The sequence below is a fragment of the Bactrocera neohumeralis genome, chromosome 2 (genome assembly GCF_024586455.1).
Source record: "Bactrocera neohumeralis isolate Rockhampton chromosome 2, APGP_CSIRO_Bneo_wtdbg2-racon-allhic-juicebox.fasta_v2, whole genome shotgun sequence".
Classification (NCBI taxonomy): domain Eukaryota; kingdom Metazoa; phylum Arthropoda; class Insecta; order Diptera; family Tephritidae; genus Bactrocera; species Bactrocera neohumeralis.
The window spans coordinates 31,583,874-31,608,316 of NC_065919.1; the positions used below are offsets into that span (position 1 = coordinate 31,583,874).

The window sequence follows — 24,443 nt, forward strand, 5'->3', positions numbered from 1 at the left end:
AGGCCGATGCCGATATTATCGGTCAAAAGTTAACTGAAAATAGTGGGGTCAACATATTCATTGAATAGTTTTGGTTGGATTTGGTAAATTTTTGGTCATAAGGTGGCATACTCTAAAGCAATTATTCGTGCAAAGTTTTGTCCCGTTATATTAATTGCTTCTTGATGTATGTACATACATATGTGCTGGAAAGTAAGAGAATCAAATGGAATTTAAAATTGTGCTATGTGAGAAGTAAGTATGGTTGTACTCTGATTTCGCCCATTTTCGGTGACGGTGACATAGGAATGTGAAAAGAATACCAGGGACTAAATTTAGTCAAAATTGGTCAGGCGGGTACCGAGGTATGTGATTTCACTCGAAAGTGATGGCCACGGCCATCGTCCAATTTTTACTCCGGCTCCTATAAACCCCTCTCATATTATCTCGGATGCAAAATTTTTAGTCTCTGGCATATTTGGTGATTGATCGCACTTTTAGTAGTTTAGTTAACAGTACCGTTGTATGGGAAATTTTGTGAAGATATCTCATCTCGTTTCATATTAGAACTTCTTACGGAGAAAAAGACGGGTGAAAATTTTCTGATTATTTCTCTATTTTTCACGTTACTAAACATGAAGTCCTAAACTGCTACAGTGATGCAACCTCCCCATGTTAGACACAAAAAACTTAAAAAAGTTATTAATTGGGCATTTTCTATACAATGACACACGATGTGTGGTGAAAAACAAAAATATTTAAATTTAACAAAATGTCAGACTTTGAAAACCAAAAGGGAGAATTTGCTTAAAATTAAATGATTTTTCGTCCGCCGAAACTACACTTTTCATAGAATCGAAAAAGTTAATGGGCAATGTATACAAAATAAGCAGAAAACAGTCAAGGCGATCGGATGATTTGTCTTCGAAAACAACTTTGGTACATGCGATTTTAAGGAAAACGCGTTTAAAGATAAACTGATTGAACTGAGCGGATACAATCTACACTGTGACAAAAAATATTAAATATTTTAATATTCATTTAATATATAAGTACGCTAGGTTTAAAGGCATAGAATCTATCTATGTATCTATACTATAGAGTTAATCATAAACATAAACTACCGACAACATCTAAAATTTCATTAGTTCTCTGAACAGTAGGTCAGTTTGAGAATCTCTGCCAAATATCTGTGTAGCTAGGCGGAATCCTCTCAAATGGATATGTACAGAGCTTTAAAACTTTTTTAAAAACAAATCGGGAAAGAAAAATGCACAAAATATCCGCGATTCCCAATGTTTTTATTATATGCTAATCTGTCAATAAAATCATGTCGAAACTGACACCACCTATCCACGGATTATTGTTGTCATCATTCTCAATATTTTTCGCAAACATCTTGCAATTAACATTGAAAAGCTGGTCTTGTGGTATATTTATAATTTGTATCGTTACAATATGGTCGTAATTACCCTGAGAGTAAGAGGAACCATTATATGTCTTATACGCGTGTTGTTGCTGGGTGTTTATTTGCTCCATGGGTATTGAACGTGATTGAGGAAAATATTCGATATTAACCCAAGAATTCGATTTGCATGATATCCATAGACGTCCCTTACGTTTGTCTGGAGAAAGACTGTCAATGACTTTTTTTAAAACGCGTTCTCTGCTTTGCAGTTCCTGAGCATTTTCAATGGGATCCACTTGAAAGCCCGCGATTCGGTTAACTTTCAGGAATACACACGGATTACGAGTCTTGTAACCATAAGAATCATTCACACTGCAATTACCGAACTCGCGACGCGTACCAAATTTTTCAAGAAAGGTATTTATATTGGTAACAATAAGTTCGACGTCCTTCTTCTCGTAAGCATTCCAAGATATACGGTTAAGATAATAGGATTCATAGTTGGGGTAGTAAACTAAGGAAGGCTGCAATTTCGATGCTCGCGGAGCACCCTCTGGCAACGTTAGTTTATATATCGTAAAGCAAATGTAAAAAAAGATGGATAATCCCGCATAAAATATTGCATAGTACAATATTGTTTCTATCCAATAGGTCACTCCCCTTATAAACGGTGTATCACTGACTGTTTTATTATGCGATTGCACATCTTGTTTCTTGACTGCTTCTTTCGTTTTCTTCCTGCTTTCCTCGTTTTCCTTTTCAGGTTTATTGGGACGCTGCGGAGGTTGTTTCTTAACGCTGCTGACTTTTTGTTTTGACCCACTTATCAGAGCTAAAGCGTTTTCAGCATTTTCGCGTCGAAATCGTTTAACGAGCACATACGTTCCAGCGTTCTCAAACATAACTTATTTATTTTAAAAATATTGAAGAACATTTGATTGCTAAAACGTATTTACTTTGTTCGGAAAAATGTTCAATACATCTGTCAGATTTAGGAAAAAGGAAATTAGACCCAAAATGCAGCATTATGACAACATCCTTATATAATTGTATAGTACAGATTCTACAAATCAAAGTTGAGTGTTGCTGGTTACGTTACTGCGGTTTAGTAAAATAAGCTCCAGTAAGATCGGCTCCTTTTTCACCACTGTCTCCTTGTCCAAATTGTACCGCATTGCGAACGAGCTGGGGATCCTCAAGCTCTGTTCAACAACTACTTAGAACGGAGAAGATTAACTAAATTACATACTTGTTCTTAGCGAAGTTTAGGAGTTCTTATTAGACATTCTCCAATAGACATTCATGCGGTAAGGCAAAAATCTGTCGAACGCAATTTGTCAAAGAGCTCTTTGTGCTCCGTTGTCCAGCTGTTGCAAGACTGCGGTTGAAACATCTCGGTAGTCATATTTTTGTTAAACCAAGAACCGAATTTGGTATTGGTCACATCAAAAAATTGAGATAGGTTCAAAGCGCCAACCATGTTGAACCCTTTTGTCGAGTATGTTCGACATTTTAACGTGATCGGTGGAGAGTGTCTTCGGTTATTATAGTATAAACGTAACTCTTCAGCGATTCCGCAAATTTGATAGACATAAATTTTTTCATCACGCCTCCGAATATGCTGAAAGTTCGTTTGATGACACTAATATTGATCGATTGACGAAAATACTTACTTAATCCCAAATAGTAATGAGTCCAGACTGAATTCTGTCACAGCAGTTTTTCAAGCCTTGCCGATTTCCATTGTGGTTTATCGGTGCGAAAAAGCTAACGGCAAAACTTCATAGACATGGGAATATATGTACATATGTACGTAGTGCTAATAAGGAAAATTCTTTCTTATGTGTGCAAACAATGTACATATTTGTTTCACTATCTACATGTATGTGGGAGTGTGTGTGAGCAAGAATATGAATTCCTAGTGCATTAAATCGTTTTTAGTTTCCAATTCCGCTTTTGTATTTTTTGATTTTACGCCTGCCGAACAATTCACAGCCTACGTTACCGTATTGTGCTGCAGCACTTGAAATAATTACAATTGCCTGCTGCGCTAGTGATGGTTGTAAGCCTACGAAAAGTGCATAATGTTGCAAATAAATTAAAATTCGACTTTGCGAGGTTACCCACAAATCAGACGCAGCAGAAAGTGCCGTGTTGCATAGATGCGACGAATGCAAAATAGATTGCGGTGGATGTGTTTTGCACTGTTCGGAGACGCAGGCACGCAGATCATGAGTCGTCAAGCTGTAAGCGGGAGACGGGAGCTGTTTGCCAAACTTATCACAGCCCACAACTCAAATGCACTTGGCAGAGCGCAGATAATGCGCTCTTATTACCAAAGATTAGGAAGAACGAAAAAATGCAAAAAAACGCATGGCAACTCACAAAAATTGTAGAAATATGCCTAACAAGCGGAAATATGTGCACATCATGCAATATTTACCGCTGCACCAACGACGATGCCGATGACTGTACTTATGGCAGGCGGAAAGGAACGGAAGGGGGACGCAAAAATCATTGTACTGAATAAGTGCAGCGTATCTTTCTAATTGAAAAGTTGGCTGCTGCACCGAATTGCATCTCGTGAAATGCAAACTTCGCGGTGGCTACACCACTTTGTTTCCATATATGCAGAGGCCGGGATGCGAACGCCAGCTCATGAGGGCAACCCAAGGCAATTGCAATTTACGTCCAACATACGTCTGCTTTGTTGCGCCGGCCAATTTCAATTGAAGCCCAATCCTCGAAGCGACTCAGCATTTGAAATTTGATTTTCACTTTTTACCCATTGCTTTTCGCAGCACATACCAACCTGCAGCCAGCCATTTCTACATGTGTGTTTATACGCAAGGATGCGAGGATAATAAATATCTACTTTTGTGCTTATTCGTTCGACCGGTATTAGTGAGTGCCGGTCGCTGCGCCGATCACGACTTTTAGACTGTTGACTTAAACGTACGTGTATGCTTTGCTGCTGCATTGCTAACAAGAATGCAAGAAAAATGAAAATGAAAATGAAAATCCTGAATTGCATTCAGTGCAAACAAAACCGCCACGGAAAGTTCATTATTTGCAATTTCGCAAGCTCATCCAGTGGCCAATGAGTGGCGTGGAAGACGCGATCGATTCATAAATTGCTGCGCTGTGGCTTGGGCCGTCACATGCAACCAAAGGCAGTTTGGCTAAATGTCGCTGAGTAGAACCGTTCAGAATAGGTGGCAGCAGCGGCCATTTTGTGTTGGCGTGGCGTTGCACTTTTGGCTTTGATTGCGTTTGGTCGATGCAAACTTTGTTGGACTGTCGGTCTACCCGAAATCTATGTAAAAACCCAAGCAGTAGGCTTGCAATGCAGTGCATTGCAGTCTCATGTTGAAACTTGCCTGTATGCGTTATGTACTTGGGGCCCTCAAATTTTGCGCGCTGCGAGACATAAACTGCATACGTATGTTTGTTTAGCTGTTGTGCTGTACACATATAAATGCAATTGCAACCCCAAAGAAAACATTTGTAATACTAGTAAGTATTTTTGCTCATGCTTTGTTTTCTCCAAGTTTTTTTACGTACACTCACTCACGTCCAGTATTGGCGCACGGTGGGGGCAGCTTGCATGCGGTATGTACATAAGTGCTCCTAAAATGCATTTTTGGCATTGCTTATGCGCTTCTCTTTGGTTGGCGATGCATCCCCAAAACCATAAACACTTGCGAATATGTACTCATACCACATTTGCTGCATTTTATGCACAGTGCTCATGCCAAACACTTCTGTTACAGTACTCCCGAACTGATTCGGGCACGGTTAAAAATTAAAAAATTATATTTCAAATTGTCCATTTATAGCGGTTTGAATTTAGCAAACTTTTGTAGAACCATTACAATATTGAACTGGTCAGAGTTATACCTCCTTTGGGTGGACCTATGGTAAGTGTAATATGTTGATATTGTTGTAATACTAGAGGCGATATTATTCTCAAACTTGACATATACTACAATGTAACTAAGAAACATTAAAAGCGCATAAAATCTTGACTACCAATTACTCATAGCAATCCACTCATTCCAATATCAGCCTCCCAATTTAGGTTTGAGGAATCGAATGGTACACCGACTTTAGTGCAACAAGAAATGAGTATGGTATTTGAATACATGTGTTCTCGTACCATGGCTTGAACATTAAATGCGCCTTTATTCATTCCTGAATACATTGCTGCGTCCAAAGTCTGTGCATCGTTCAACATGTCGCTGTACTTTGATTTGGTTCTTTCGGGATGTTGACATGCTCATACGAAACTGACCGCTATCAACTCCATGCCATTACGAATATTCATGAGTTTTTGTTTGTATGTTTTATAGTCTGTTCTGATTCCAAATGTTGATAAGAATGAGTTGCATGGTCAAATATACTTGTACCTCATACCGAATTTGGTCCTGATATGGCGGGTCGATTCTAATTTTTTTTTGCTTAAAAAGATGCCTTGGTTAGTTTTAGTTCATTAAATTTGTGAATTTTATACCCTATACTGTATACGGTGTATTAAGTTTCCATGAAGCTTAGTTGATGTCAGTAACTACATCTGCTGAATTTACACGAACTAACCCCTCAGTTGTTCAGATATTCGCACACTTCTCCTTAAGAATCCGCCCATTTGTTGGAATTGCGATATCGGACTACTATAGTATATAACTGTTCCACAAACTGAACGATAAAAATTAAGTTCTTGTATGGGTGGGGTGTAGGGTATGCACCAATCTTGGCGAAAATTTAAATATATCAGCGACGTTTACATAACCAAAAGAGGTCCGTGTTAAGTTCTTACTAATGACTGACATATCAGCACCGTTTCCAAAAGTTTTGAAATGAGAACTCACTCTCAGTAAAATGATAACGCCAACAAGAAAAACAGTCTTTATACTTTCTTGGTGTTGAAAGGTGAAAACTCATATACTTATTGAACAAACGTTCTTCCATTAGGAAAGTTAGAAAAAAACTGCTGCAATGTCTGCAAGTATTTTAACACCTTTCAATAGGTTTATGCCAAAAGTGTACAAAGTAACAGCAGGAGCGAAATTTTCAGCTGCATCCACAGATAATAATAAGTAATGCAGAAACTACAAGCTGAGCAATTGTTTGTTCAACTCTAAACCACACATTCAAAACCACACTAATGCATCCAACTTCGAGCTCTCCTCCGCAGAAGTCATTTTACAAAATTCGCTTGGAAATTTTGCTAGGAATACTTTTATGAGAGTACGGAAAAATTAACACAAGATAAATTCACGTTGATTTTGGGGAAACAATTCATAATTGATATACGACTTCGGGTCGCGCTTCTCTTCAAAGCAGATGGAATCTTCAGCTATCAAAGCGAATGGGAAACCGCAATTTCCTATCGCGATGGCAGCACAACCCTTTAAATCTTGGCAACCCGCAAGTGGCAGGAACAATAGGACTGTCAATGGAAAAGTGAAAGTAACAAAGCGTCGAATGAAGACAAACACCATTTGCGTGCGAAAATTCTTTGTTGTGGAATGCGATCTCCACAGAATTGTCTTCTGATCGTCAGCTTATAGAATACAGAAAACACTTGAGATATTTTTCAACTTTTCATTAACCATAATAACACGGGTGAGTATTTCTATTGCAACTCCTAAAACTGCTGATCATGCTTATCATTCAGCGAAACATTTCTGTCCTTAAATTTCGCACATGTGTGACAAAAGTGCGTAAAATCCATCCGTTGTGAGTGTAAATCCCTTGAACTCGTTTTGCATCTAATGCTGGCAGCACATTATCGATTCGAACGCACGCACAAAAGCAAAATTTTCCATTATTGGAAACAATAAGAACATTCTTTTTGTGTCTTGTGTTACTATTTTATTGACAGAGTTTTCGGCATATTGTTGATATCGCGTGCTTTGCAAATATAAATCCGTTTCTGGACCTTGTATTTACATCCGATGCTTTTTGCGAACCATTAGGATGTACCTCACTTTCCTTAACATATGTAAATTCGGCTAAATAAGCTGCAAGTGTCGCTAATTTCGTAACTAAAGTTTATAGTTTTGCGTTTGCTCCACACCATCGCAAATTTGTTTGCTATGTTGAAAAAGTGGTTATCTACATAGTTAAGACCGAAAGCGGCTCACTTTGTACTTATGTATGTACATATATGACTATAAATCGTAAGAGCACAAATTATACCAAACTAACAGTTATAGATCAAAAAAATAATTTTAAGCAATGAAACCCCGACACATTTCTAAATATGTATGTACTTACATACATACATACATACATACATATGAATATGCATTAAAGAGCATTGAAACAAAATATTAGCTACAAACGATCGGCAGAAATTACAAATACAATAAAAAATGCAAATTTTTCTACAAAGAAACTGCGCATAACTAATGGTGACACAATAGTGCAAGCAATGTTGACACAATTGCAATGTAGTCATAGAACCATTTTACGAGTACATATGTATATCACTCATTCCCTTTCGCACACTTGATACTTATGAATGCGACAGGATTGGACCTCAAACCCATTCAAAAAAGAAAACCAATTTAATCGGTGTGCCATGCATACACTTGTTTTTCCTTTCATAACAACTTTACAGGTACCCGATGGTTCATTCATCCCTATTTGGATAAGCCTAATGCCTTCTATTGTTCCATGAGTTCATCTTTTAGAAAAACAATATTGCTCACACGTGCAAATTTTCCTCTAAGCTGGCACCGCTTTGCATATTTTGGCAAATAGAAATTAATTCTTCATTATTTTAGGTTCAATAGTGTTAAGTTTTGAGCAACATTGTCAACCTTCACAGCAACAACAAGGTATAAGTAACGAGGTATGTGCTTCGAAAAAATATTTTATCTCATCTAAATGTATCACCTGAAATGTAAAATCTGAGAAATTAAATATGTAACTTTTTAATCATTGTACTAGATACTGAACTCTGAACTGATTTCTTCTCATTCCTTTTCTGTTGCTTGTTTTATTGCGGTAAAGTTAATTAATAGCAAGAAAAAAAGTTAACTTCAGCTGCACCGAAGCTGATATACCCTTCACAGGTGCATTTCTTTTAGTAACTATGTGTCCAGTTTGTATTGAAGCTATATGCTATAGTAATTCGATCTGCACAATTTTTTCGAAGATTATGTCATTACCTTAAGCAGTAATCCATGTCAAATTTCGTGAAGATACCACGTCAAATACAAAAGTTTTCCATACAAGAACTTGATTCCGATCGTTCGGTTTGTATTACAGCTATATGTTGTAGTGGTCCGATATCGACAGTTCCGACAAATGAGTAGCTTCTTGAAGAGAAAATGACGTTTGCAAAATTTCAAAACGATATCTTAAAAACTGAGGGACTAGTTCGTATACATATATACAGACAGACGGACGGACAGACGGACGGACATAGCTAAATCGACTCAGCTCAACATACTGTTCATGTATATATATACTTTATAGGGTCTCCGACGCTTCCTTCTGGGTGTTACAGACTTTGTCGCAAACTTAATATACCCTGTTTAGGGTATAACTACGTAAATATTGCTGTTAACTCTTTATAAACTTTTATTCATTCGATTATTATACCCGGAACAGGGTATATTAAGTTTGCCACGAAACTGTCCCTGATTTTTCCTTTTCTCAGCAAGAAGTGTTGGGTTAACGGTGCATTCTCCAAAGAAATTGTTCAGATCGGAGCACTATATAGTAGAATATATGTAGTTGCCATACCCACTGACCGATCAAAATCAAGTTTTTTTCGAAGGAATCGTTTGCATTTATGAAGAGTATTGGAACTTCGGTACTACCGAAGTTAACATTTTTTTTGTTTTCCATTTAACTTTGGTCTTTCTTCATACCTTCCCATGCTTTTTCTTGTCGTTTTCTGATTTGTTATTCGACCACCAATTGGTGGCAAAGTCTTCAAGCCGTACCGCTCTCGAGCTGTCATTTGCCGAACGAAAATAACGAAATGGGATTGTAGTAGGCCTTATAGCTTTTTGTGTAACAAGCGTTGCACAGTCATTGCTGTTGGCCTGCAGCAAGTGTTTGATAATAAATTGTGAATTTTATGTAAGTATTGCAGCAACAAGAGGATTGATTAAAAGCACCATGCAACGTTTCATTTGCCGGTTTCATTTTCTTCCTTAGTCTTCGTACGCTTCTACTTTTCCATTTACTGTCCTTATTCCGTTACATTCAAATATTTGTACGCATATTGTGCACTGCCTCTTTGTTTTTGTAGCGAAATAATTCATTTCGCCTGATCATTATGACAAATGTTGTTGGAAACGCTTTAGAGCGCCTTAAATGCTTTTCCCCACAAATAATTCATTGACTTTTACGTCCCTCCTTCTCTCATAGTTGCAAGATGAAGAAGGTGTCAATAGAGAATCTCTGTAGATTAAAAATGTTGAAAGCTTTTCTTAATTTAACGCAATGAAACTAGCTTTGTGTGTTGAGATTGATTGCAACCGCTTTTAGTAACCAGGAACAAGTAAATGATTGATTACAAGTATATTTGTAGCAATGTTCAATGCAAATCCTTGAGGTTAGTTTATTGATTCCAACAATTATTATGGAGGCATGATGCGCTCACTGCACATACAGTTACATACTAAGTATTAAATACACGTTTGATAATTCAATCTCAATTACCGCTAAAAATAGGTGCTTCCACACCACTAACTGTTCTTTTATGTAACAAATTTCTATTAGCAAATAACAATATAAATGCTTAATGCGAATACACGTCAGCAGGCAACTTGCTTCCTTACACACATACACCCAAAGAACAACAAATAGGCACAGTTAACCCGCAGCGCGTATCGTAGACCTCAAGTATTCACACCTGAAAGAGCATCTCCGCTGCATTTCCAACGATGAGTTAGACAACAGCAGGAATTGCACTGGTGGCACTCCTTATTGCGCCAAACAATACAAACATCAAAGACAGCAGATGACGGTGTTAGAATTATAATGCTCCTTTATTTGGGCGCTCGTTGCGAAATCAATACAAACAGCGCAGAAACAACTGTATCTTCACCAAGTTGCTTATTGTACGAGCTATCAAGGCAGACAGTCAATCGGGTGCGTTGGCAAGAGGTTAAAGATGCATTTCCGTCAATTGGATCAGATGTTAAAAAATCACATTTAAACGATTTGGCAAACAATAGATGCGGCAGCAGCGCCAGCGCGCTGTGGCAAGTAGAAAGCCAGCCGGCGATGCACAATCGCACATGTACATATGTATGGCATGTACCACTTACGAGTATATATGTATGTACATATGTTGCTCTAGAGATACCTTCTGCAAAGCCTTGTTCATATTCGCGGAGGACATGTGATATGCCTACTTTTGCACATTGCCAATGAACAAATAGACAATGGGCACATTGTGATGATCGTCTGTAGATGGTTTGTAGGGAGAAGACATATGGCGAGCGGAGTCAAAATGTGGCATGCGGCATTTGCATCTCAAGTGAAGACACACGTTTCGATTGAAGATCCAATGGACTTGAAATACGTATGCTATATGCGGGCGTCCTTCATATCGATTTCAATGCTCTATATTTATTGTACTCTTTTAATGCAATTTTCAAATCGTTGCAATTGCACCTTTTGTGAACACAATAAGATAGTGGTTCATGAAACGTGCGAAAGACAAATTGTGGGAGCTTAAAACTAAGTTGAACTCAGAAGGAATCGAATTAGTCGCGTGCGAGTATTCGCAATTTTCAATATATTCAAAGCAGCATTTTAGATTATCATTATGACTTAGGGAAACGCTGTATTGAACAGCCAACTGCTGCATCCAAGCGCATTAATTCCGCTTTAAAGAGATCCTACAAGGTGTCTATGCATGCAGTATATTTCATAAGGTTATTTGGCTGTGTGTCTGATAAGATGTACTTACATATATACATCAGTATGTGTATATTGCCTTGTATATGTATACATGTGTATGGAAGTGTGATATTCTCTTCACCTTGTGTATGCATACTTTTTTTCTTTGCTCGTTGTAAGGACTTACATATTCACCCAAAATTACATTTGCATACATAGGTGAACATTAAGTATGTAAGACTACGTAGGCGAAAGTTGCATAAATCAAACATTACTATGGGCTTATAATGAGACTGAAATTCACTCCTGCTGAAGTATGTATGTACCAACACGTACATACATATGAATGTATGTCGATGAGTATATTGGTAGCCACATACTTTTCTTCGTCGAAACGTGTGAGACGGGCTTTGACTTTCCGGCCAGTGTGTGCGCTTTTCGTTTCAAAGTAACTGAAATGTTTACATTTACAATCACCATCAGATAAGTGGATGCTTGTGCTTTGTACCGGCAAATGATCGCCATTCCCGGTGAAGTCCTTCTTTCCGCTAACATAAACATCTACCTGTTCACTTGTGTGTTTTTAACGATGATGACCAAGTGAAGTGCATATGAGCTGTCATGTGTATGTATATATGTATGTATATTACTTAGAGTGTGTGCATGTTGCTAAAAGCGATTCAAGAGTCTTGTTGGTACCAAGATAAGATGTATTTAGGGGAAACTTATTATGGCCATTGCTTCCTTTGACAATGTTGCAATTTCCGTGATACTAAAGTTGTATCCTTTGGTTAGTTTGTTCTACTTTCCTTTTGGAAAATCACACAAAGTAAAAGAAACTGCCTTGGGATTACTTTACAAGTGTTTAGAAGTTCCTGCATTTAAAGTGTAGACACAGTTAAAAGCATGTAGATACACATACTTATGTATGTAGTCATGCTTGTTATTGTTGGAATGTAAAACTCTGAGGATTTGAACTAATACTTACATAATTATTCTAATAACATGCTAAGTAAATCATCGTATGTTATCTAACAGCTGGTACTTTTGCATGTTTTCCAAAGGATTATAAATGGAAAGTCATGCATATAGGCATGTACATTATGTACATATGTATATAAATAAACAAGACTGGCTATGGTATACATATGAACATTAAATACCATTTAAAATAAAGGAAAAACGTTATTGCCACTACATATAATAATCCAAGCCTAAATTTAAGGGATTGAGACAAATATTTGCCTATTATTGACCTAATTATACACATGATAAAAGTTAAAACAATTGGAAACATTAGCCTTCTGAAGAGTAACGCTGATTCTGCGGCTGCGATAGGACCATTTACATTTAACTATCTTGTTAAAATGATCGCTTCAAGAATATGTCTTATGATCTTTTTGATGGCCTAATTTGAGTACGTTGCCATTCTTCAAATTTTGCATTTTTATGTGTAGTAAATATTTGTGTTCTTTGCTTTTATTCCTCTTTTTCGATTTTTCTATGTTACTTTTTGCCTTTCTTTTATCATCAATGTCTGACCTCTACTTGGCTGCTGACCACCTTCACCCACCGTTTGACAAAGTAGCCTCAACGCCTGGCGTTCCTCCTGCCAATGCGATTTTCTACTGAGACCATATTTTGTGTAAAATAGTATATGTATGTAATAGAAATATACATTTTTGCTTAGATAACCTACTCAATGCAGCGGATAAGTTATATTACATATGTATTGTATGTAGTATGTATAACAAACCTATAACTAACAATAAAAAATTTCGCAACCTAAAATTAAAAAATGCACATGTATATGTATGTATATGTTGCACACAGTGTGGGAAATTGTATTAAAAGTTTAAAGAGTTTATTGCGGAAAAGCTATGTAACACATAATTTATATACACACATACATTTGTTCATAGTTATGTATACAAACACATATGTACATATACCATTAACAAAAAATCCTTGAGTAATGCCTACAACTCCAGAGGCACCAAAGCAATCAAATCAAGCATACTGATTTGTTAAATGCCTCACTGTTCTGCCATCAACACAATTAAAACAAATACTATTTACAAATGTACATATTAGCTTCATCACTATCAAATTAGAAAATGCTTCTCTTTTAAAGCTTTACATATGGGCTTTTCTTATTGGTCGATGTAGTTGAGTCCAATTGGAAATGGCTCTCCTGTATTATATTATTTTTGTTGGCTCAAGAAACTAGCGAATAAGAAAATGTAAGAAAGTATATAAAGAAGTTAAATAATAACAAAATCTACAGAAACCACCACCATTCTACTTAAGCATATACATACATATGTTTGCAGCGTTTGTATGTGTATGGCTCTGCGTCGTCCCAAGAAAACTCACACCAGCAACGACTTCGGCGTTAGCGTTGGCTGCGACGGCGCCTCGTCAATACGAACGTTTGCAGCGCTGTCAACTTAGGACGTCAGCAAAGTAGCGTGAGCAAAGTATCTTACAGAGAGCACACACACCCAAAGAACTACTTACAAGATGTTATGCAGCAATGTAGTAAACGTGTCACAACTTAAATAGCAGTATGAAGAGCTGGGAGAAACTTGAATTCTCTAGCGGAAGCTACGGCGAATTCAGAGTGAAATATACTCATCTTGTGAACGACTTTTCAATTACCTTCACTCTCGCTCTTTATTGTCGTGCTCGCTCTTTCTACCTGCCGTTTTGCAACTATCGGAATTTCATTGTCTGCCCATGGAATTCTTTGATTTGTTTCCTGTTGCGAGACATTCTTTGCAGCAAATGTTATTCCTTAAGGAGAGGTTGCTGTTAATGACGCCACAAACCGACCGCAAAGAAACGCCAAGGCGAAGGCAAGACTTCCACTCAGTCACCATTGGCATGTCTTGCGAGCAAGTAAAGTTTCATAAAAAGTTATGATTTTTGGTTGAATTGTTTATATTGACGTAATGGAAAAGAGGCACTTGAGGCTGATGGTTTTTCGTATGTCGTTTATGACTCGTTGTGGTTATTGATGGCGGGTTTAATACTTAAGGGGCGTGAAGTGTAAATGCTTTCTTGTATAAGAGTCAAAATCGAGAGATTAAAATTTTTATTTGTAAACAAAGTTGCTATTGAATTAAACAAAGACAGTTCGGTTTGTGTGTCAAATCTGTACATCTATACATCTGTACGTGTTCTTTCAGCGCGGCGATGCACCGACTTCATAAGAAATTTCGAACGATTAAAATATTTACGTTGCCAAAAATAATAATGAAACTACATTCTAATATAAGTTTAATGAATTTAAATAGTTTTCAACACTATTAATGTGCATACATATCGTAAATAGTGTATCCTGGTCAGTATCATTCAACAATGTTTGAGAAGTGGCATTGTTTTTATAAAGTAGTGTTGTAATTATATGTAATATAGTTTTCCTTAGTTCCACATCAATCCATATGAATATCAGAATATTTCACATCACATTTATAAATTTATTATTGTTATAATAATAACCTACGCGATTGTTCTGATATTACTCGAAATTAAATATATTGTACGTATTTATGAAGAACAAGAATTAAATAACACAAAAATTGAATTTGTTTATATTTCCTGCTAGATTCCAGCTTGCTAACCACTGTGAAGTACCAATCCTGCTCATATGTACACAGCATAATAAAGTATGTGAATGTGTGTGCAGGCAAACTCACATAAAAAGACTATAGCGGCAGCTGCATTTGAATTCATGGACACTGCTATAGACTTATGAGCTCAACAAGGACATACACACATACAAAGAAGTGTGTGAGTATATGCACAAGCATGTGCATCGAGATTCCAGTCGAAGTCTATAAGTAACAAGCTATTGGCTATAGGTGACAGAATATATCGCACAGAACCTCTATGCCAGCATAACTGGGAGGGAGGATAATGTGCTAAAGGGAAATGAAGGATACCGTATTGAAGTTAATAACTTTTGAGGAAGGGTGCGCGAGGTTCTAAAATTAGGAAACGCTCATACGAGTTTATGTACATATGTGGTGAGGGGAGAATGTAAAGACTAAGGAAAAATAAAAAGTATAAAAAAACAACAAACATAAATATCTACAAAACAGTATTGTTGCAACATACGATTGCTTTGAAGATTTAACTGAAAGGGGATGAAAACATAATCGCAAATTTTGGCAACTTAAACAGTAATATACGAAGATGACCTATGCGTACAGTGGAACAAACACTATGTTTAATGAGTATACATACATATATTCAATATGAAGAATATGAGGATATAATAGTGTAAACCAAAAACGATGATTTAGGCACACATTTCAAGGATGCAAGGATGCAACTAGTGGAAACACTGCAATTACGGCTGCTAAGATTTTAAAATTACGAGCTGGGTTAGCTAATCGAATGTTAATCAATTTGGTTGTAGATTGCAAGCAAGATCTCGAGGATCGCACAAATAGACCTAGAATATGCATAATTTTAAATTTTTACATTCATAATTGTATAATTTTTATACTCTGAACAGGGTATATTAAGTTTACCACGATGTAGATATGTATATGTATAAATGATCAGCATAACGAGCGGAGTCAATTTAGCCAAGGCCATTTGTATTTCCGTTTGTGTATATATACTGTCGGAATCACCGATACCGGTTGAAATGTTAGTAGGTATGTAGCTGTAATACAAACTGAATCACAGGTTTTTCATTTGACGAGATATTTGCACAAGATTTGGGACGGATTATTGTTTAAGTATATGATGCATTCTCCGAAAGAATTGTTTAGATTGGATGACTGTAGTTGCCACACAAACCACATCACAATCTCCCAAGATATTGCCCATATCGGACTACTATAGTCCATACAAACAGAATGATAAAAGTCAGAATAAAGATATTTTTATATCTGTAAAGGGTTTACAGAATTTTGTAATAATCAAGTTACATTAAATACCTAATATTGACAGATATTATGATTGTTATAAAGGAATTTTTGCGTAAATAAACGTTAATGCAAGAGCCACGTAGAATAAAATATTCAAACATTGTTTATAGCAAAAAGATGAGATCTTAAAATAAATGCAACATAAGATATACATACATACTTATGTACATATGTATGTATGTAAGTACTTTGGGAATGCGGATTATTGGTACTAACTGTACGCAAACACAGGCACAAAGTAGGCTGGCCGAATAGCTCTCAAGCTTTGTATGCACCAGATGTGTTTCCAAAACGATGAAAGAAGCTCGATCGGCGTTTCCATCAGACAACAACAATGAAGTTATATAAAAAAACTACGAATAGAGAGCAAATAAAGAAGCTGAATAAATGGAGAAGGAGAGATCACCGTGACTCGTGCCATAACAAAGTTTTTCTGCATTGCATTGCCTAACAGAAAATATCGTCTCGCCTTTATATTTAACGGCACACGTATTCCCGTACAAATGTAATTAAGTACTCGTTATTGTCGTATGCGGCTAGAGCATAAAGTTTCACGAATGTGAGTGTGGGTTTAAGGGTGGTTATTGCTTATCATGCCGTGCCGAATTATCAAAGAAGCTCATACCATATCCTTGCAGGAAGGATATATGTATGTACATACATACATAGATGTACACACAGACATGCAGAAAATATATACAATTGAGCCTGTTTTCCTCGCTGACGATCAGCGATATTTGCTGAACCGCAGAGACCGTCGCCTGGCGCAATGTGCGCTATTGGAGATCATCGTAGGGTGAGTTCTAGACTGTTGTTGGGTTCTTATCTTGCAGAAAATGGTATTCATCCCTCGGCAATGCGACTTCCTTAACAAAGAAAAAATACACATACATACATATACACACCTATTTAGGAAAAATTAAAAAAAAATTGTGATAAAGGACATCTGGAAAGCTTCGCTACAACGGCATTGCAAGGCAAAAGAGGCAGATGTCTTTCGTTTGCATTGTCGTTGCTTAATACTTGATGAGCGTAATAGGGGGAAAAGACTGCGCGTGCGTGGCATGCGCTATAGTGGGGTTGCTACTAGGCACTAGAAAAATTTAAAATGCTGCAGGATCAAACTCCGTTGAAATGTTCTTTTTTTTATAATATCTTTTATTTTATATGCAGATGTATTATAAATTAACTTGTATAAAAATTGTGATTATAAATAGAAGTCACCGCGTATTAATACGATGTTTTGATGTAAAAGCCTTTATTATAAAGAATTTAGATTATTTTTCTTCTCTTAATTTTAACTTTATATAGCTTTTAAATCCCCAGTTAGTTTTCATAGGAACCATTAATAAGATCAAACTAACATAACTATTTAATATTTATTCATATTTAATTTAGAAAATGTTAAAAATAATTAGAAACAATTATAGAAATAGATTCTTCGGAGTATATTTTACAACGACGATACTCGTTCATGTAGTTTTTACAATATGCATTTCGATATTCATTAAGAAAAAATGGTTTATTTGAGTATTGATTTAATGAAGAGTAATTTGACTTTCGAATCTAAAATCCGCTGGATTTCCTTCATCAGCTGATCCGAAATACAGAAATACCTATGTATGTACATATGTATATACATATTTCATATTTCTGTCGCGTTTCAAAAATATGAATTTATTCAATTCTACTTCTTTTGCTTACAAAATTTAATGATTTAATAAATTTATTAACGGAAAATAAAAATAAGTTACCTAAATATAGATTTGCCAGTACAGCTTTACCAGTTGAATATTATTAAATATACTTGTTATTATACAAGTCTCCTCTATGAACTATGGTGTATATTGCCACATTTGATAGCAATTTGATATAGTGTGTGTACCTTATAATGGCAAAATGAAAGGGTAGATAAAGAATATATTATCAACTGAGTTATATAGAATCGATATTGTGAGCTTCATCGCATAAACAATACGAAAAATCAATAGTTTTCCGTCGTTGTTATTTAAGCACTTGTAACTATCACCGAAGTGGAAATCACTTTGTAATATGGTAAATTTATATTGTCATAACAGGATCATGCGATTTCCTTAACTTGTGCAAACTTGCGTACATTAATAGCTATATGTATAGATACAGTGCTATTATCTATTAATTTTATTTTCAACGAATCCAGGACAAAGATAAGATAACGAGTGTAAGTAATGAAAGCAACCCCTGCGGGCACATATCGCCTCTAAAGCAACGTATCCATACATACTATAACAAAGTTATAACAGAAATTAAAATTTCGTTTCAATATGTGCAGTTTCTATTTTATATAGTTTTACCTCTCTCATGTAATCTCATTAAAATAGATATTACGTTATTTTGAATTTTAAGTGCACATACATATGTAATTATTCTATAAATTTGGGAAAAATTATTTACGTACTACAGCCATTCTTCTCCATAAGCTGCATTAGGCCATACTTGGGATTTTTTAAAATAAAACTACTACTATATGTACATAACTAATATAGCCCAAGGTGTGTGTCAAAAGTCATACAACATGCAGGATTATCTACTTAAAAGTATTCTTCAACACCTTTTTGAGAACTTTAACTAAAGATTTTGGTAAAAGTAAGGCCTATGTGTGTTACACATGAACTTATTGAAGACCAAAAACGTGAACGAGATTTTCATAAAAACCTTCATAATCGCCTTTTCTATAAAAAGAGTTTGCAAAAATCCGACGCTGAACCCTTTCCGAGGGTGCCGACTGGTTAAAAAAGCAGGAACGGGCTGGTAACAGTTCGCCCCTGTTGCAGCTAAGATCTGATTTCTTACTGGATATATATATGTTGCTCTAATAGCACGGTATTCAAATGGGGAATCTTACTATGGTTGGGGGTACAGAAAAGACTGGATCAAGGTGTCATGCGACTTGTAACAACATGGCCGTACATGTGTAACGGGGGCAAGGCGCAAGCGGACATACTCTCCTTTAACAAAATGAAGAAAAAAACATGAATGAACAAAAACAACAAAAAAGATTTAAAGGAGTTGGGAGTTCCTGTAGAAAAGCCAGTCGGAATTAGTTGTTAAGAGAAGAGGGCAACGTATGTAACGATTTCGAAAACAGCCAGCACAAAGTCAGGAGCGAAGCTTGGTCTAAGTGCAAGGGTTTGCACTAGATTGGGAGTTGAAGGCAAACCTAATTCCAGGAGAGGCAGCCGGAGCCAGAACCTGTAGCCAAAGTTTGGCTGCTAAGCAGGGAGATGCCAAATGTGTTGCTGCTGAAAAGCAAGAAGCTGCAACCGCCAACCAATGAGGAGCTTACAAGAATCTACTGATTATACGAAAGCGGTTTAACCCATCTTTAAGCTTAGAGCACCAACGGCGTCATATAAGATACAAAAGTCAGCTGAAGAGGCTAAGCCGAAGACAAAGAGCGTGACTCCCGATAAATCGTTAGTGGCGCGGAACCGCATTATCCTTGGTGTGCTGGATGAGGGAATTCCTGAAGGAAAAATCCCCAGAACCCAATGGAAATGGGTGGAAACTGCGGAGACAATCGTGGCGCTAGATGTGATATTAAACAATCTGGGATCGGAGCTAGACTGGTAGCGGTCGACAGAAAAGATATCCCATCCAGGACAAGGGCAATCCAAAATTCAAAGCGATCAGATAATTTGTCTTCGAGTTTCAATTGCAGCCAATCTGAAAAATGTACTTTCGGGAAAAGCGATTGATTGAACTGCAACTCAGTTTAAAAGGCTGCAACTCAAAAAACGTAATTTCAAATAAAAGAGAATTTCCTCTAATTATTTGAATTTTCACTTGTTTAACTAAATTTATTTCCCACTTAACACCTACGATATTCGAAAATTGAAGCAAATAACCATTCTAAGAATATTTACGCAAAATATGCTCTTATGTCCTAATTATTCAGGTTTAAGGTTTCCTTATGAATAGCCTTAAGGCGCAAGCAACTTAAGAAAACTTTCTCAACAAGTTTCCAAATTCAGTACAATCTACTTATCACCGAAGTCCACCCCAAACCTTTCGCCATCACACAAAAGAATTCAATGGTTCGAAGGTAAACACAAGAAAAGCGCAAAAGTAAATATGAAATTTTAAGAACTTCACCGTTTATGACTGAAGAATTAAAAGAAGATTTGGGGGTTGATTTTCTTAGCGTTGTTGTCTGCGTCCTTCATATCTTCAGCTCAGACAGCACGGGAATTTCAAGGCGATCAAAAGTGTGCGCTTGAAGACGCCTACTGAGTAGCAAGGCAAACGCCAATTTAGCACTTCAATTCGAACTGTGAGCAAAGTGGCAACAAAAATGTCAAATAACACGCACACCAATGAAAAAAATAAGAATTTTGAGCTCATGCTTCCATTGCTTGTTCTATTAGTTTCAGTTTTTCCTCACGACTTTTTTGTTTTTGTGGACACATTATATGGATAATTTACAAAAAATAAACGGCAAATTCTGGGTTTGCGGTTGATTTTGTTGTTGTTTGAGGTCAGGCGTTTCCAAAAGATTTTTGTATTTTCGTTCTTATTTGCTTGCATTTACCTTCGCTAAATGTTTTCGCGTCGAGAGTTTATCGAACGATGGTTTTTTCAACATCTTGAGTGGTTAAGTAAAAAAGTTTATTTTTAAAATTACTTGGTATGAAGAATCTTAAGATATTTGGGCATGCTAATTATTTTAAATAACGTAAATGACATATATAAAACAAAGGGTGGCCCAAAATTAACGCAAGATATTAATTTGCCGCCATTTATGTAGTGAATAATTGACAATCTTAAAAAAGCAAATCGACAGCTGACTGTTTAGGCTTAGTAAAAATGGAGTGTTACATGATAGGACACTCTGTCTTCAATATTGAACAGTATTTTAAAAATAATGAAAGCTTGGCGGCGAAGCAAAGTGTGGTCGAAATACTGTTTTAAATTCGTCAAATGTGAAGATTATTTGAAACGGCGGCAAAATTTAAATCTGGCATTCATTTTGTGACACCCTGTGCGTAAGTATTTGTGTTTTAAGGCATGTGTGTATCTATAGGTCCCTTTAATATGGCTACCTGTCAAAGGGCTTTCTCCAGCTTCGTATTTTAAATGGTTTACAAACTATTTCAGTTCATTTTATGCTTGATTTAATGGCCTAATAGTTTGTATTTTTTCTTTGCATCTAGAGTTTTGTTTTTATCGCTGTGGTGTAAGTTTCTTATACTTACATTCTTTCTATGGTATCCTTTCGAGCAGCATCCTTTTCTCCGTCTACAAAATTAGTTTAAACTAATGTACTTGTGTGTAAGTAGCAACAATTTGCTATACATACATACATATCTACGTTTAAAGTCGCCCTTGCCTCCAAAGGCTACGTGAACATGCGAGTGTGCACATGCATATGTAGTTGTGCATGTTGCATTCTGTTGTGTAAATTAGGGCTTTTTGCTTGCTCATTTCCCCTGTTCGTGTTTGTGTCCTTCTTTTACTCCGAAAGTTTTAATTAAGAAAGCCTTCAAGTGATTTATTGATTATCCTGCTTATTGGGATGTATACAAAAACCGCGCATATACATACATATGTATGTGTAGACATGTTTTCCTTAAGACACATACATATGCCTACCATATACATAAATATATTAAAAGCGTATAAATTTCACGTATAGTTTGTATTTTAAAATAATTATTCTGGACAGCGCCACCTGCCATTGAAAAAAAATTAAGTAAAACAGCTAACATTTTTAGTTCATATTGGTGATTTAGCGGTTTTCGATTCTTAGTTTCTCTACTCGCTCCCTTGCAAAAGAATTTTGATCTAAAAGGAATTAAAAAGTGATTGTGTTGAATTGGTAAAATGAAGTATGTATGTATGTATGCGGTTAAATCATTACTTTTTATAACCTACGTAAGTATATCTTTAATTCTACTAAGTTTGTTTTGTATATTTTAGATCAGTTTTATCATTGTGAATGGCTCGAGCGTTAAATTATTGTCCAAAATGAAAATGAAAAAAATATGTCCGACTTTATAGGCATTATATAAAAGGTATAAGTGGTGTATTTTAAACTTGAACTATCTCCTACAGACAGCGAAACAATACTTAAATATTGAATATCATTGTTTGCTATCATTGAAACGACAGAGACCCTATAAACAGTGGCGGATTTGCAGTCCTAGCCGCTCTAGGCCCCAGGCCATGTGCCGCCCCTTTCTCAGCACCCATCATTATAGACTAAAGACATAATTCATGAATTTACTTTATTCCCACTTTTAATTGATTCAGAAAATTGTTTAACTAAAAGCTAGCGGATAAAGCTAGTTTATAATATTTCCCGAGATTTCAGGGATGATTGGACATTTAAATAAAACATTTAAAAATGGTTTTAAGTTTTGTTTTTAATAAAATAAATGTTTTACTCGTACAATGTGTTACAAAACTCGTCCGCACTTAAGCGCAGCAAAACCATTAATCAACTCTTCGCAATCCGATTTGCTTAAAAAATCAGCTTCTATGTTAAGCAAAGCAAGATCGTTTAACCTCTGCTCCGTCATTGTTGTGCGTAAAAAGTTTTTCACTCTCCGCAAACAAGAAAACCATCTTTCTCCAGTACAGTTACTGGCAGGTGTACACACACACAAACGAAGAGCAATATCCACGTTTGGGTAAATGGTTTGAAGACCTTCGGTTCGTAACCATTTCAACAGACTGACTGCACTCTTTCGCTCCTCATTTTTTATGCTGCAGTGAGAACGAAAATGTAGACATTCTTCTGTAAAATCGTCTTCTAAGTCAGTAGAATAAATCATTTGCAATGCCTTGGCCTTATCTTCGACTTCTGAGATGATTAGATTCGTCAGGTTGGTAATAAAGTAAAATTTATTGTACAGCAATTTATAAGCATCCCGACGTCTTTTCAGTTCTTCTGACAACGTATCAATCAAAAAGTATTTATTCTAAAATTTTCACGGTCATTTTTTTGTTGCATCTCTTCACCTGCATTTGTCTCGCCAGGAAGCAGCTTATGCTTTCGATTGCGTCGAAAATCTTTTTCGTATTCCTATACGAAGGACAGTTTTTTCGCTTTTTTTCGAAATCATCGAAATTCTCTCTTGTTTCGCCAACAAAATGTATAAAAGCCTCGTACAGTTCTATGACAATGGTAATGTCAATTTCCACACTCTGAAGTTTTTTACTTGTGGCGTTAATGCGATCTAGTAATCATCCCCAGAAAACAGCCATGAAGGCCGTTTCAAAACGTTCCAGTTTCAAACGAATACCTCTTGCTTCGCATATAACGGTTCTCTTCTGTTGTGTGTCATTTTCGATGGTGACTAGCGCTTTATGGATTTCATTCCAGGATTGACCAACGAGTCGTTGTAGACTTTTGACGGTGAAATGGGTTTGAAGGAGTTCCCAACGCTGAGTTGTCGCTGCTCTTGGAGTAGAGAAAAGAACGAACAAGCCTCTTGGCTACTTTCAGCTGCACATTCACCTACTAAATTCAGCGAGTGTGCTGAACAGGGAACATAGTAGGCAAGGGGTGAAATTTCCTTTATTTTAGCTTGCAGGCCGTTATAATTGCCTGACATGTTAGCTGCGTTGTCATATGATAGCCCGCGGCATTTGGAAATGTCAACTCCCAATTCAGTTAAAGTTGAAGTAACAGCATCTGTCATTTGTTGTGATTTGTGGCCTGTGTTTGGAATAAACTTCAGAAACCGTTCTACAGGTGATCCATTAGACAGGACATATCTGATTACATAAGTGAGCTGGTCTACGTGAGATATATATATCCGGCGTCGAGTCAATGATCAGAGAAAAATATTTTTCTGTTAATATTTCCATTACAATTGTTTTCAAAACTTTGTTTCCCATAAGTCGAATGAACTCTTCGCATGTTGTTGAAGAAAGATAACTCGTAAATCCTGAGCCTGGATTTCCATAACGTGTAATGTGCTTAGCTAAGAACGGATCGAACTCGGCGATAAGCTCTAAGGACCTTAAATAATTTCCATTGTGGATTGATCCAAACTTTTCGTCGGGTCCTCTGAATGGCAAACCACGTGATGCAAGTGCTTTTACGCATGCAACTACTCTTTTCAGAATGTTTTTCCAGTAATTTATTTCTTCATCTAATTGCATTGTTAATGCGCGGTCAATGCGACCTAACACGTTGCTTCGTTCTTTCATATGCAGAACAGATAATTTGTGAGTAGGCGAATTCTCAT

At 36.4% G+C, this 24,443-nt stretch overlaps 2 protein-coding genes across 6 annotated transcripts in view; both read right to left on the minus strand.

Moving 5' to 3' along the window:
• Window positions 1-24,443, minus strand: part of LOC126763310 (homeobox protein prospero) — a 120,726-nt gene that overhangs the window by 65,032 nt on the left and 31,251 nt on the right. The gene's annotated exons all lie outside the window — the stretch shown is intronic.
• On the minus strand, window positions 1,269-2,319 carry LOC126764395 (sodium/potassium-transporting ATPase subunit beta-1-like). The gene has a single exon (XM_050482093.1). The coding sequence runs from the start codon at window positions 2,287-2,289 to the stop codon at window positions 1,291-1,293; it is 999 nt and encodes a 332-aa protein (XP_050338050.1). The 5' UTR covers window positions 2,290-2,319; the 3' UTR covers window positions 1,269-1,290.

What these genes read in the sequence shown, in the direction of transcription:
- LOC126764395 (XM_050482093.1), bottom strand. Translation starts at nt 2,289, where the DNA reads ATGTTTGAGAACGCTGGAACGTATGTGCTCGTTAAACGATTTCGACGC.